Source organism: Pseudophryne corroboree, chromosome 2, assembly GCF_028390025.1.
Source record: "Pseudophryne corroboree isolate aPseCor3 chromosome 2, aPseCor3.hap2, whole genome shotgun sequence".
NCBI classification, from domain to species: domain Eukaryota; kingdom Metazoa; phylum Chordata; class Amphibia; order Anura; family Myobatrachidae; genus Pseudophryne; species Pseudophryne corroboree.
This window is the reverse complement of record NC_086445.1, coordinates 426,474,642-426,486,658: the sequence shown is the minus strand read 5'-3', so window position 1 is coordinate 426,486,658 and position 12,017 is coordinate 426,474,642. Positions and strand designations below refer to the sequence as shown.

General features: G+C 45.1%; 1 protein-coding gene across 3 annotated transcripts in view; it reads left to right on the top strand.

Annotated features, from left to right (window-relative positions):
* IMPG2 (interphotoreceptor matrix proteoglycan 2) overlaps window positions 1-12,017 on the top strand; it is a 182,761-nt gene that overhangs the window by 158,339 nt on the left and 12,405 nt on the right. For all 3 annotated transcript variants that reach the window (XM_063953576.1, XM_063953575.1, XM_063953577.1), the window contains one exon: window positions 3,160-3,361. In XM_063953576.1, the coding sequence (XP_063809646.1) occupies window positions 3,160-3,361 (202 nt within the window). The remainder of the gene's footprint in view (window positions 1-3,159; window positions 3,362-12,017) is intronic.

The window sequence follows — 12,017 nt, the reverse complement described above, 5'->3', positions numbered from 1 at the left end:
AGCAAGGTGGGAGCAGGCAGTGGGGAAGAGGGAGTGGAGAAGACGGGAGGGAAGGGGGTCCAGGGGGCAGGTGGAGGGGGGGGGGGGATAAGATGAGGGAGTGGACTTCCTTTTCTGAAGTAGAACGGAAGGAGGATAGGGTGGGATAGATGGAGGGGAGGGATAGAGGGGGCAGGGGGGTAGCAGAGGGGTGACGGCTGGAGATGTTGTGTTGGATGTCCTCAATTTTGGAGATGAAGAAGGAGGCAAAGTCAGTGGCAGTGAGGAAGGATGGGAGGGGAGGGGGAGGGGGGCGAAGGAGAGTGTTGAAAGTTTCAAAGAGACGGCGTGGACAGGAGGACTGAGAAGAGATGAGTGCTTGGAAAAAGGACTAGAGGGTGTTACTTGCTCTGCGGCGGTGGCGGCCGGCAGTGCTTCTTAGCTTGACAAGTGCCAGATCCTCTCTTGCCTGTTGGTGCTGGTTTGTCTTCATCGGACTTCACTTCAACAGTAAGGGGGCCAGAATAAGATTTTTCTAGGGCTTTGGCTTCCTGGAGTCGTCTGGCTTGACCTGGCATCTTCTGTCTTCTTTCTGCTGCCTCTTCTGGTCTTCTTCCAGTGCCTTTCATTTTCTTCACACTGGATTGCCTTTTCTATGCTCACCCTCTTCTGTCATACTGACTTTATGCCATTTTGTAGTGAGTGAGCTCATGTCTGCTAGTCATCGAGATTGTGGACGGTGCCAAATTGAAAAGCCGCAGCAGCTCCTCAGAAGATGCTTATTCCCAGCACATTCCCACAGATGTGTCACCAGTAGAATTCATCTCTTCACCCATCCAGACCTTCTGGAGTAATCCTGGATTGGTGGTAACCCCAGGTGCTCATTCTGGAGCTAGGTTGCTTTAGGCAGGTGCCTACAGTAGTTCTGCATTAATATATGTATACAATAAGAAAGAGCTTTACAGTTTTTAGGTCTGGAATATTTGTCGGGTGTGGTATTGAAAGTCGACAGTAACTAGGTCGACAAAGTCTAGGTCGACCACTATTGGTCGACAGTAACTAGGTCGACAGGGTCAAAAGGTCGACAGGGTCAAAAGGTCGACATGCTCTAGGTCGACAGGTCAAAAGGTCGACATGGATTTTTAATGTTATTTTGGTGTCATTTTCTTCGTAGAGTGACCGGGAACCCCAATTAGTGCACCGCGTCCCCTCGCATGGCTCGCTTCGCTCGCCATGCTTCGGGCATGGTGCCTTCGCTCCGCTACCGCTTCGCTCGGCACACTTTACCGTTCCAATCGTAGTCCACGTGGATTGTTAAGTATGAAAAGGTTCAAAAAAAGAAAAAAATTGTGAAAAACTCATGTCGACCTTTTGACCTGTCGACCTAGAACATGTCGACCTTTTGACCCTGTCGACCTTTTGACCCTGTCGACCTAGTTACTGTCGACCAATAGTGGTTGACCTAGACATTGTCGACCTAGTTACTGTCGACTTTCAGTCCGGATCCCATATTTGTCATATCCAATGTGTACTGATGGTAAAAGTTCTTCAAGTTTGACAATCTCTCTTAAAATCCATATTAGCCATTCCAATTCCTTTATCACTGCGAGTAAGAAACTAGTTTATATGATCAGCCATGCAATCACTAACCATCATCAACATCTATATTCACCCACTTTTTTTTAAAGCAACTATTTTTTGGGGATAGCAACTAAAACAGTTTGAAGTGAAGAAAATTGTCTTTTATGTTAGCAAAAATAATAAAGTACAAAATCTAGACTTTGAGAGCTAAAACATTAGCAAAAAGTTTAATGCAGTCACATCTGAGGAAAGAGGGAGGGATTCTAGGGCAGGAATACACAAATGTTTGTTGATCTGATTTAGACGTTGGATGGTACGCTGTACTTTTTTTGAAGGACAGCAATAAAACTTAGCTTGCTTAAACATATAGATGCTGACTCTGTGCACGGCGGCCAATGATGAGTTTTAGCATACAGCACATATGCAGATGTGGATTTACATGAGTTTCTTCATCTTTTTGTGAGTCAGATGGATCTTGGCTCGATCTGTCTTTCCTTAAAAGTCTGTAAACTGGGATTGCATTGTGGGACTGTCATGGAAGTGTCGTGGGCATGTATATAAAGATCCTTGTGAATCTGAGCCAAGCGCGTGGCAAACTGAAGCCTATTGGTGCCAGATGTCTTGTACCTAGCATGGGGCTGGGGCAAATGATATGTTTAGTGTAAGAACAACGGGCGGTCCAGTTTCCCGCTTGCAGGAGAACTGATCCGCACATTAGCTGAACAGAATCTCACATTAGCATAGATCAGTGATGGGAAACCTTTGGCACTCCAGCTGTTGTTGAACTATACATGCCAGCATGCCCTGCTACAGTTTTAGCATGGCCAAATAGCAAAACTGTAGCAGGGCATGCTGGTATGTGTGGTTCAACAACAGCTGGAGTGCCAAAGGTTCCCCATCACTGGCATAGAGTGACAGCACCATAGAATTTATTACAGCTGTAGCATAACCAGTGCATTTGGTTTCTATGAGAAAAGGTGCCAGTACTCACCTAAAGTTATCAGGTAATACTACATTTATAGTAGCTTCCATACTCTGTGCAAGTCTTCAGACCCTTTATGTTATTAATTTCTGGATCAATAGAACTGATTTCCATCTCCAGAACTAGTTCGTAAGGGCCCTACACACATGCCGATTTGTGTTAAAGATATGAACGATCTCGTTCATAAATGAACGAGAACTCGTTCATATCTTTCAGTGTGGAGGCTCCAGCGATGAACGATGCGCGGCCCCGCGCTCGTTCATCGCTGGTTCCCCGTCGGCTGTGCATGCAGGCCAATATGGACGATCTCGTCCATATTTGCCTGCACTTCAATGGAGCCGCGTGACGGGGGGAGTGAAGAAACGTCACTCCCCCCGTCACTGCCCCCCCGCCACCGGGTCGCCCGTCGGCCGTATCCGCCGCCGGACAGCTCGGCGGCGGATCGGCCAATGTGTAGGGCCTATAAGACTTTAATCATTTTACCCAAAAAAATGTTGTGTACAATTGAGTAGTATCAGATCATATTTCAGTTATGTCATGTTATGAACAAGTTACAAAGTGGCAGTGCATCACTTGATGTGGCCTGGACATTAATTATCGCGTTGTATACCCTGCAGGAGGCAAAGTGATAGTATTTCATCTATTGAGAATGCTGTGAAGTACAATCCAATGTATGAGAGTGATACCACAGGCTACAGTCATTACTATAAGAGATACCCACAGCTCCCATCAACCAGTTCCACAAGTCCAGAGACTTCTGCAGACTTCAGCAGTGAAGAGATCAGGCACATTTACGAAAACAGTGAGCTCACTAAAGAGGTAAGTTGGGCAGTATTTCCACATGAATGATAAAGGTGTTCTAATTTACTATATATACTGAGTTCACTTTTTGTATTTTTTTTTTAATTCAATTTATAGTAAAGGTGTTGTACCGCCCTGAAGACATCTCGTTTCACTTTCATTTGCATCAAAGCTAATTACTGAACATAGATATAAATAGTGTTTAAGTCACCTCTTGCATTAAAATCAGATATGTAGGAAATATAATGGTGACTCCAGATTTATATATCAGATACAAAGTGAATTAATGCAGCTACTCACCTAAATGTTCCATTTGTGAATTAAAAACTTTTTAGTGTTTTAGAATTTTAATGTCCCCTTTGTGAATTCCAAGCAAAGAAATATGCATAAATTTAACTATAAATATAGTTGATGTACATTTAAAATCATTATGATTAGATATTTCAAGTAGTTACTAAATTGTACAGAATGCTTCCACAGATAAAAGTCACATTATCTATACTATATATAATAATGCCAGAGGATCAGGCTCCCACAAACCCACATATAGGGCTCAATCCAGTTACCCATGACGGGGGCAAGTTGCCGTTCCAGCAGTGTGTAAATGCCGGCAACGGCACCACAATTCACCCCCTTGTGGCCCAATGTCACTCCAGATTCACACCACGATGAAGTTACGGGCAATTGGATTGACTTTATAGATTAGCATAGCTTCTTGCAAACCGATTTCCCATGACTGTGCAATATATTTAAAAACAATAATTTGTCAGGATTCCATGTCAGTGCAAATCCAATAAATATATCAGCTAGGAATGGCACAACCAAACACGGGTACAGAGTCTAATTGGTGATTTCTTCCTCAGAGTCCATAGGGAGTCCACAGGGATACCATGAGGTTGTAGGTGGTTAAGGACCGGGCACCAAATAGTTAAAAGCTTCATCTCCCAGGATGCACTGGTCCTACTACCCTATAACCCTGCCTCCAGCCAAGGACTAGTCAGTATTTGTTTGGTGCCGGTATCATCCAGGCACCTTTAGACAGGGGGACGTGCAAAGGCAGAAGCTGAGGAGAAAATGGCCCAGTCAGTAGATAAAGGGGGCAAAACTTTTTTTAAGTATATAAGTGAAAGGAGAAAATCAAATGGAGGAATAATAAGACTTAAGACAGAAAAGTGAGAATTTGGTGTAGGGAGACAAGGCAATAGCAGATCACCTAAATACTTATTTTTGCTCAGTATTTACTACAGAAGAAGGGATGGGTCCACAGTTAAGTTGCAAGGACATTCATAAAAATAAGGCAGATGTAGTACATTTACAGAGGAGAAGGTCCTAACAGAACTTTCAAAACTAAAAGTGGATAAATCAATGGGACCAGATGGGATACACCCAAGGATACTCAAAGAGCTAAAGGATGTGCTGGTTACACCTTTAACAGAATTATTTAACCAGTCACTAAACACAGGTGCTATTCCAGAGGACTGGAAAAGAGCAAATATAGTTCCACTGCACAAAGGTGGAAGCAAGGAAAAAGCAAGTAACTACAGACCAGTAAGCCTTACATCAGTAGTAGGGAAAGTAATGGAAAAACTATTAAAAGAAAGAGTTGTGGAATATCTTAAATCAAACAACTTACAGGATCCAAAAACAGCATGGATTTACTGGTGGGAGATCATGCCAAACAAATCTTATTGACTTTTTTGACTCTGTGATGAAAATTATAGATCAAGGGGGAGCTGTAGATATCTAGACTTTAGTAAGGCATTTGATACTGTCTTACATCTTAGACTGCTAAATAAACTTGAAAGCGTGGGGGTAGATTATAAAACAGTTAAATGGATAAGAACCTGGTTGCAGGATAGGAAACAGACAGTTGTAGTTAATGGAGTGCAATCTATGGAGGGAAATGTTACCAGTGGAGTACCCCATGGATCTGTACTTGGTCCAGTTCTCTTTAATATCTTTGCTGGTGGCATTGCAGATGGTATTGAAGGGAAGGTATGCCTTTTTGCAGATGATACAAAGATATGCAACAGGGTAGACACTCCGGGAGGGGTAAACCAAATGATTGATGACCTAGGTAGGCTTGATAAATGGTCAAGAACGTGGCAACTCCAGTTTAATGCTAAAAAATGCAAAATCATGCACTTGGGTCTCAAAAATCCAAAGGCTAAATATAGTATCAAGGGTACTATAATGGAAACTACTGAGGAGGAAAGGGATTTAGGAGTCACTATTTCAAGTGACTTGAAGGCAGGAAAGCAATGCAACAAAGCAATGAGAAAGGCAAGTCAGATGCTTAGTTGCATAGGGAGAGGAATCAGTAGCAGGAAAAGAGAAATAATAATGCCACTGTATAGGTCATTGGTTCGGCCCCATCTGGAATACTGTGTCCAGTTCTGGAGACCCTATCTCCAGAAGGATATAAATACATTAGAGAGTGTACAAAGAAGGGCAACTGAAATGGTGCATGGCCTACATCACAAAACTTACCCGGAAAGGCTAAAAGATCTTAACATGTATAGTTTGGAGGAGAGAAGGGAAAGGGGGGACATGATAGAAACTTTCAAATATATCAAGGGTCTTAACAAAGTTCATGAGCGAAACATTCTTCAAAGGAAGAGAAGTATTAGAACTCGAGGACATACACTGAGACTGGAGGGGGGGGGGGGTTCAGGGGAAATTTAAGGAAAAATTACTTCACAGAAAGGGTAGTGGATAAGTGGAATAGCCTCCCATCAGAGGTGGTAGAGGCTAAGACTGTAGAGCAATTTAAACATGCTTGGGATAGGCATATGAATATCCTTACAAAGAATTAAAGTTCAAAAAAGGTTGAGATTGCCTAAAGGATAAAAAAAAGGGGCAGACTAGATGGGCGAAGTGGTTCTTATCTGCTGTCAAATTCTATGGTTCTATGTTTCAGTCCCAAGCTTTTATTTTGTATTTTCTTTTTAGTATTTTTTTGAGCAAACAGTGCTGGGCAGTCCATAGGACGCCGACGCTGCTGCACCACCAACTCCCTGTTGGAGACTGCAATGCTAGTAACTGCTAGTGCCTGTCAGCGTAGCACCACTACTGAGACGCTCAGGCTGCAGCTGGACACTGGGGAGTAGGTAAAGCGATCTCCCACTTGTGGAGGATTGTGTGTATAAGCAGCCTAGTTGTGAAATGCTTTTAAATCATGATATACATGCCATAATGCCTTACAAGAGTAATACCGTTTTCATTTTTTTGCAGCGCTACTCCAGTGGTCTCTAACACCGGAGGCGCTGATGTGCATGCGCGGTTTGTCCCACTATGCCACCAGGGCTTTTAAATGGCATCGGTAATCATATGAGGCCAGCAGCCCTGGGCTTAATATCAGCAAGGAGAGGAAGGATCTCCCCAAATAGCACCTCTCCTTGGCTCAGAGCGCGATCCCTCAGGGAGGTTTCCCGCCTTTGAGCGGAGTATTTGAATCCTCCTCCCCAGTGAGATGCTCAGTTGCTACAGGTGCTTACTGCAACAGGCCTCAGGAGGGTCTTGTATCCCTCTATACCTCTCCTCCAAGCCAGGTTTATAAAACATGTGAATCCTAATATATATATATATATATATATATATATATATATATAAAAATATATATTTGCTGTTGTGATTTACTGTGTTCTTAGCTGTCAACTGTCAACTGTGCTTTCTCTCTAAACCCATTGAAAGGTGTAAAGCAGTATAAGTATCTCACATTTACTTGTATCTGTGCAGGGGTGTCACGTTGTATTGTCTGGCTTTACTGTGTATTAACGCCATGTTTGCTACAGACAAAGGAAAAGAGGCTGGGGCTCCTACCTTGATTATGTGTAAAACCTGTTTTGCTGGATTATCTCAACAGGATTTTGTACAGGATGGTTTGCTGCACTCCCTCCTATGGTAGGTTATTCTCAGCAATTACAAGTTGCATTTTCTGCCCCCCCAGTTACAGCCTCTTGGATGGATACTTTCCACATTCTGTTCAGAGTTTAGCCAAACCTCTATTGCTTTTCAACAAATGTAACAGGGCGACAGACAAGCTAAAGGGCATAGACATATGGCTCCTTCCTTACAGTCTATATATGCATCGAATTCTGAAGAGTCATCTGATCAAGAATACAAATGCCTCAGATCCCTGTTTGTTTCAGTTGAGCAGGAACACAGTTCGAAGGTGGATGTTCCAGCTTTAGTGAGGGTGGTAAAAACTATTTTGAATATTGAGGAGGAGGAGCCAGCTGCTAGCTCCATTATTGAAATGACAGAAGGTAGTTAAAATAGAGTTCCCCCGTTGATCATCTTTCTGAATTCATGCAGGAGGCCTGAATTACACCTACCTAGCGGTTCCTGCAACCAAAGAGGCTTAAATCCTTCTACCCTCTTTCAAATAAGGAATGTGCTAAGTGGGAAGTGCCTCCATCAGTAGATGCGCATGTTGCTCATTTGGTAAGGAATTCCACATTACCTATTCCCTGGAGAGCAGATTTTGAGTCTAAAAAGGCTCTTAAATCTATTCCTTTCACAGGAGATATTCTTTTTGGTTCTGAATAGGACAAAATAGTGCCCACTGTCGCAGCTTCATTGTCCTTTCAGCCTCAGGGGAAGGCTAGGGGTCAGTCCTTTCCTTAGCAGACCAGCTCTTTTAAAGCCAAGCCTAGATCCAGGCAGCTATGGGCTTCCAGGCAGCTAGCCGCAAAGGGAGGCCGGACAGAGGATAAACCCTATGCCTGATGGGTTGGGCCTACTCCCAGAGGACTCCAGGGTGGGAGGCCGACTTCTTCAGTTAGCAGCTACCTGGCATCAGACTACTACAGACGCCTGGGTACAAGAAGTGGTCTCCCACGGGTACGCTGTCTCCTTGCAGCAGGCCTTCTACAATCGTGAGTCATTGTACTGGTGCCCTCGCTACAATAAGGGATATGCATTTACTCCACTCTTTTCAACCCATACTCGAATTTAAGGCTCTCAACAAGTTCATATGAGTGCCCAGGTTTCGCATGGAAATCCTCTGGTCAATTGTCCTGGCAATGGAACCTGGGAACTTTATGGCTTCTCTGGACATTCAGGATGCATACCTGCATGTGCCTATCAATGCCAACCATCAGCAATACCTAGGTTTGCTATCCTTTACCAGAATTATCAGTTCCAGGTACTGCACTTTGCACTTTCTATGGCCCCTCGTGTGTTTGCCAAAAATATGGCAGCCATAGCTGCACATCAGGGGCTCAGAATTTTCTCTACCTGGACGACCTACTGATCTTGGCTCAGTCTTCGGAGGTTTTGCAACAACATCTCTGCCTGACTATTGCCATCCTACAGACACATGGGTGGATCATGAATTGAAAGAAGTCCACCCTGTCTTCATCTCAAAGGCCCCGTGGTCTTCTATCCACACTTTTCTAAGGTTCTACTCCTTTGATAAATTTGCTTCTCTGGATGCTGCCTTAGGGAGATGAGTTCTCCAAGCTCAGGCATGTCCCAACCATTAGGGGAAACTGCTTAGGACATCCCCATCGTATCCTATTGGACTCCGTATAGACTTTGAAGAAGAAAATAAGAGTTATGGTAGAACCTACCTTTGTTAACTGTTTTTCTTCAAAGTCCACAGGGTCCTCAGGACACCCACCCTGACATGGGTATTTCTTTTTGGTCCCTAAGTTCTCCTCTACTGTGAGTGTGTTTCTTTGGTTGTACAATTCTTCCTTTGCCTGCTCCTGAATTTGGGCTTGTTCACTATACTGACTAGGCCTTAGCTGGAGGTGGGGTTATAGGGGAATAGCACCAGTGCATCCTGGGAGCTGAAGCTTTTAACTTTTTGGTGCCCATTCCTCAACCATTTACCACCCCACGGTATCCCTGTGGACCCTATGGACTTTGAAGAAAAAGAGTTAACAAAGGTAGGTTCTACCATAACTCTTATTTTTTGCCACCAAGCAGGTATGGACTTAGCTGCACCCAGCACACAGGTCCCGCCCCCTTTGTTGGCTCTGAGTGTGATAGTAGAGAGAAGGCAGTAAGCCGGGTCTGGTAATGGAGTAGGAATGTCCAATCCAAAGGGAAAATCAGCAGAAAGGTCTGGTCACCAGCTGGGTTCAAAATGCAATAGTCTGAAAAATGCCAAGGATTGATGCAGTTAGAAGAGTGTGGAGCTAGCAGGGCTATACACTGAGGGCAAAAGAAAACGGGTTAGGAATACTGGATGTAGGTATTTTGTAATACCTAATACTCCAGCAACTTCCTGTAGCCAGAGCGGAGTTTAAATAGGCTGCCTCATTAGTACAGCTTACCTCCAGTGATAGCAGCAATCACACAGCTGAAAGTATAAGCAACAAGGAAAGCCATGTCCCCTCCCCACTAGGGAGGATACCACACCGGAGCTTCAAGCAGACAACGGAGACAGTGAGGAAGAGTCAGTAGACCTGAGTCCCAAGAGACAGCAGCATCTGACCCAGTAAGTACTTATAAAGTCCTGCGGAATATGCTGGGTCACCTCAGCCACTGCCTCCCCCTACCCTCCTTGCCTTACATATACCCTTTTGCAAGTGGAGTGTTTGTCCTCTCCTGGTGGTCTTTCCAATTGCTTCAGTGGGAGCCATTGTGAGTGGAGTATGCACATGACAATGACAGGACAGACCACAGTTTATTATGTTAATCTGTTTGAGTGCACTTGTGAGGAGGTTTCCAACCTCCAGTATGCTACTTGAGCCACCTGATTGCCTACCAATCTCCCATGTCTGCACCTGCTGGCACTGGGAAGTCCCGGTGATGTCCTTCCATGTTGAGGCCTGGCTACTGGGAGAAACCGCATGCTCAACTTCCAGCCCTCCTCCTTCTTGGACCAGCGCTGACTCCCGGGACCACCTGTGCTCCTGAGTCCCTTCACCTGATTGCCCCAATAGCCTTCTGTGCTCAGAGATCGGAGCTCTGTCCCCGCGAGTGTGGATGCCTGCCATCTTGGACTGGTTCCTGTGAGATGGGTGCTGCATCTATCTAGCCTGTCCCTGCTTCTGCACTCTGTAATTGGTGTGGTGGCTTGGAGCAGGACTCATTCCCACCTTCCCTGTAGAGTGAGCGGTGGCACCCTTTTGCAGAGCTCCTATATCAGCCAGACCTGTGAGACTCCTGGGACTGGTAAGGGCAGGTGGCTATCTTTATAATAATATTTGCAGGTCTCATCCCATCTGCCAAGTAAGGTCCTGTCTGTCTTTATGTTACGCTGCCCAGCTCTGTTGCTTCCCTTACAGAGGGTCTCCACATACCCGCTTAAGATACATACCCTGTGTTTACGGGCTCACCATACGAGTCCCTATGCACCACAGATCTAGACTTTCCTCGGTTGTATATTGAAGCCTACAGCTCAGCTCCATTGAGGATACGTGAACGATTTTAGTTGGTGACCTACACCAGGAACATAATGTTATCGTTTGTGGTGTCTCCCTCAATGAGTTGATTATCATTATCCTTACACCCATGCAGTAATACCTCAGTGGTTGGTTATTCACCTGCCATTGGCGATCTCTAAATATTGGATTCCCCTCTCAGCGTCCCTTGATTTTGTCTCTCCAGTCAGTATGCCAATGAAATGGGGGTGGATCCTCCGCATCTGGTGAGAAACCCTCCACGCACATGCCGGTCAAGCCGTCTGGACCCCCTGCTATTAATATGGCTGCCGCCTCCGTCTCTCCATCTGCCATGGGGCTGGATATGGACCCACTAGCTCCTCTCACTGCCCAATCAATGTTCCAACTGTTCTCTCCTTTTTGCTCCATTATCCTCTCAGGTCTGGAATCATCAAACACTTAGGATGGAGCTTATGGGACTTGGAGGCCATACTGACCACCTAGAGGGCAAGAGGCATGAATTGGTATCTTTGCATAACAAACTCCTTACCACTCATTCGGAGCTGCAGACTCAGATGTCATCTACCCGCGATAAGTTAGCAGATCTTGGGGACAGATCAAGGCGTAATAACTTAATATTAGAGGTATCCCAGACTCCGTGGCACCTGCAGACCTCCAGGAATATGTTACTAAGTTGTTCCAGAAAGTCCTCCCCTTGGCTACGGAATGGGATTTGCTCGTGGATCGAGTACACTGTTTACCAAGGCCAAGAGTGGGGCCTACTAACTTCTCCAAAGATAGCCTGATGAGGATCCATTTTTTCCATATTAAAGAGAGCATTCATAAGACAGCCCAGCAAGCTGAGGGTTCTGACATCCTGGGTGGTCTCCAGATCTTTCCAGGCTTGTCACCTTACACCTTGGCCAAGAGACGCTCCTTTCATGCCATTACAGCTGCACTCCGTGACAATGATATCCAGTACTGATGAGGTTTCCCAGTCAAGATACTCAATATGACTCCTCTACATACATGATCTCCTCAATTGAAGCTGGAATCAAATTGTTGGCTGACTGGGACATTGCTGTTGCTCATGCTGCTTACAGCTCCCCTGATTGAGTGCCCCTTGGCTGATGTGGCTTACGTACGACTCTGTTAAGCTAAACAATGTGGCCGAGTTCGCCGGGTAGTTCGGCATTTTCCAGACTGTTGTCCTCCCCAGATGAGGATTCTGCTCTATCCGATGCTCTGACTGCCTATTTGGCGACTAACTCCCCCAGAGACAATATCTAAGTCGTCAGGCTGATTTAGAGGAGCGACTACTCCAGGTAGAATTC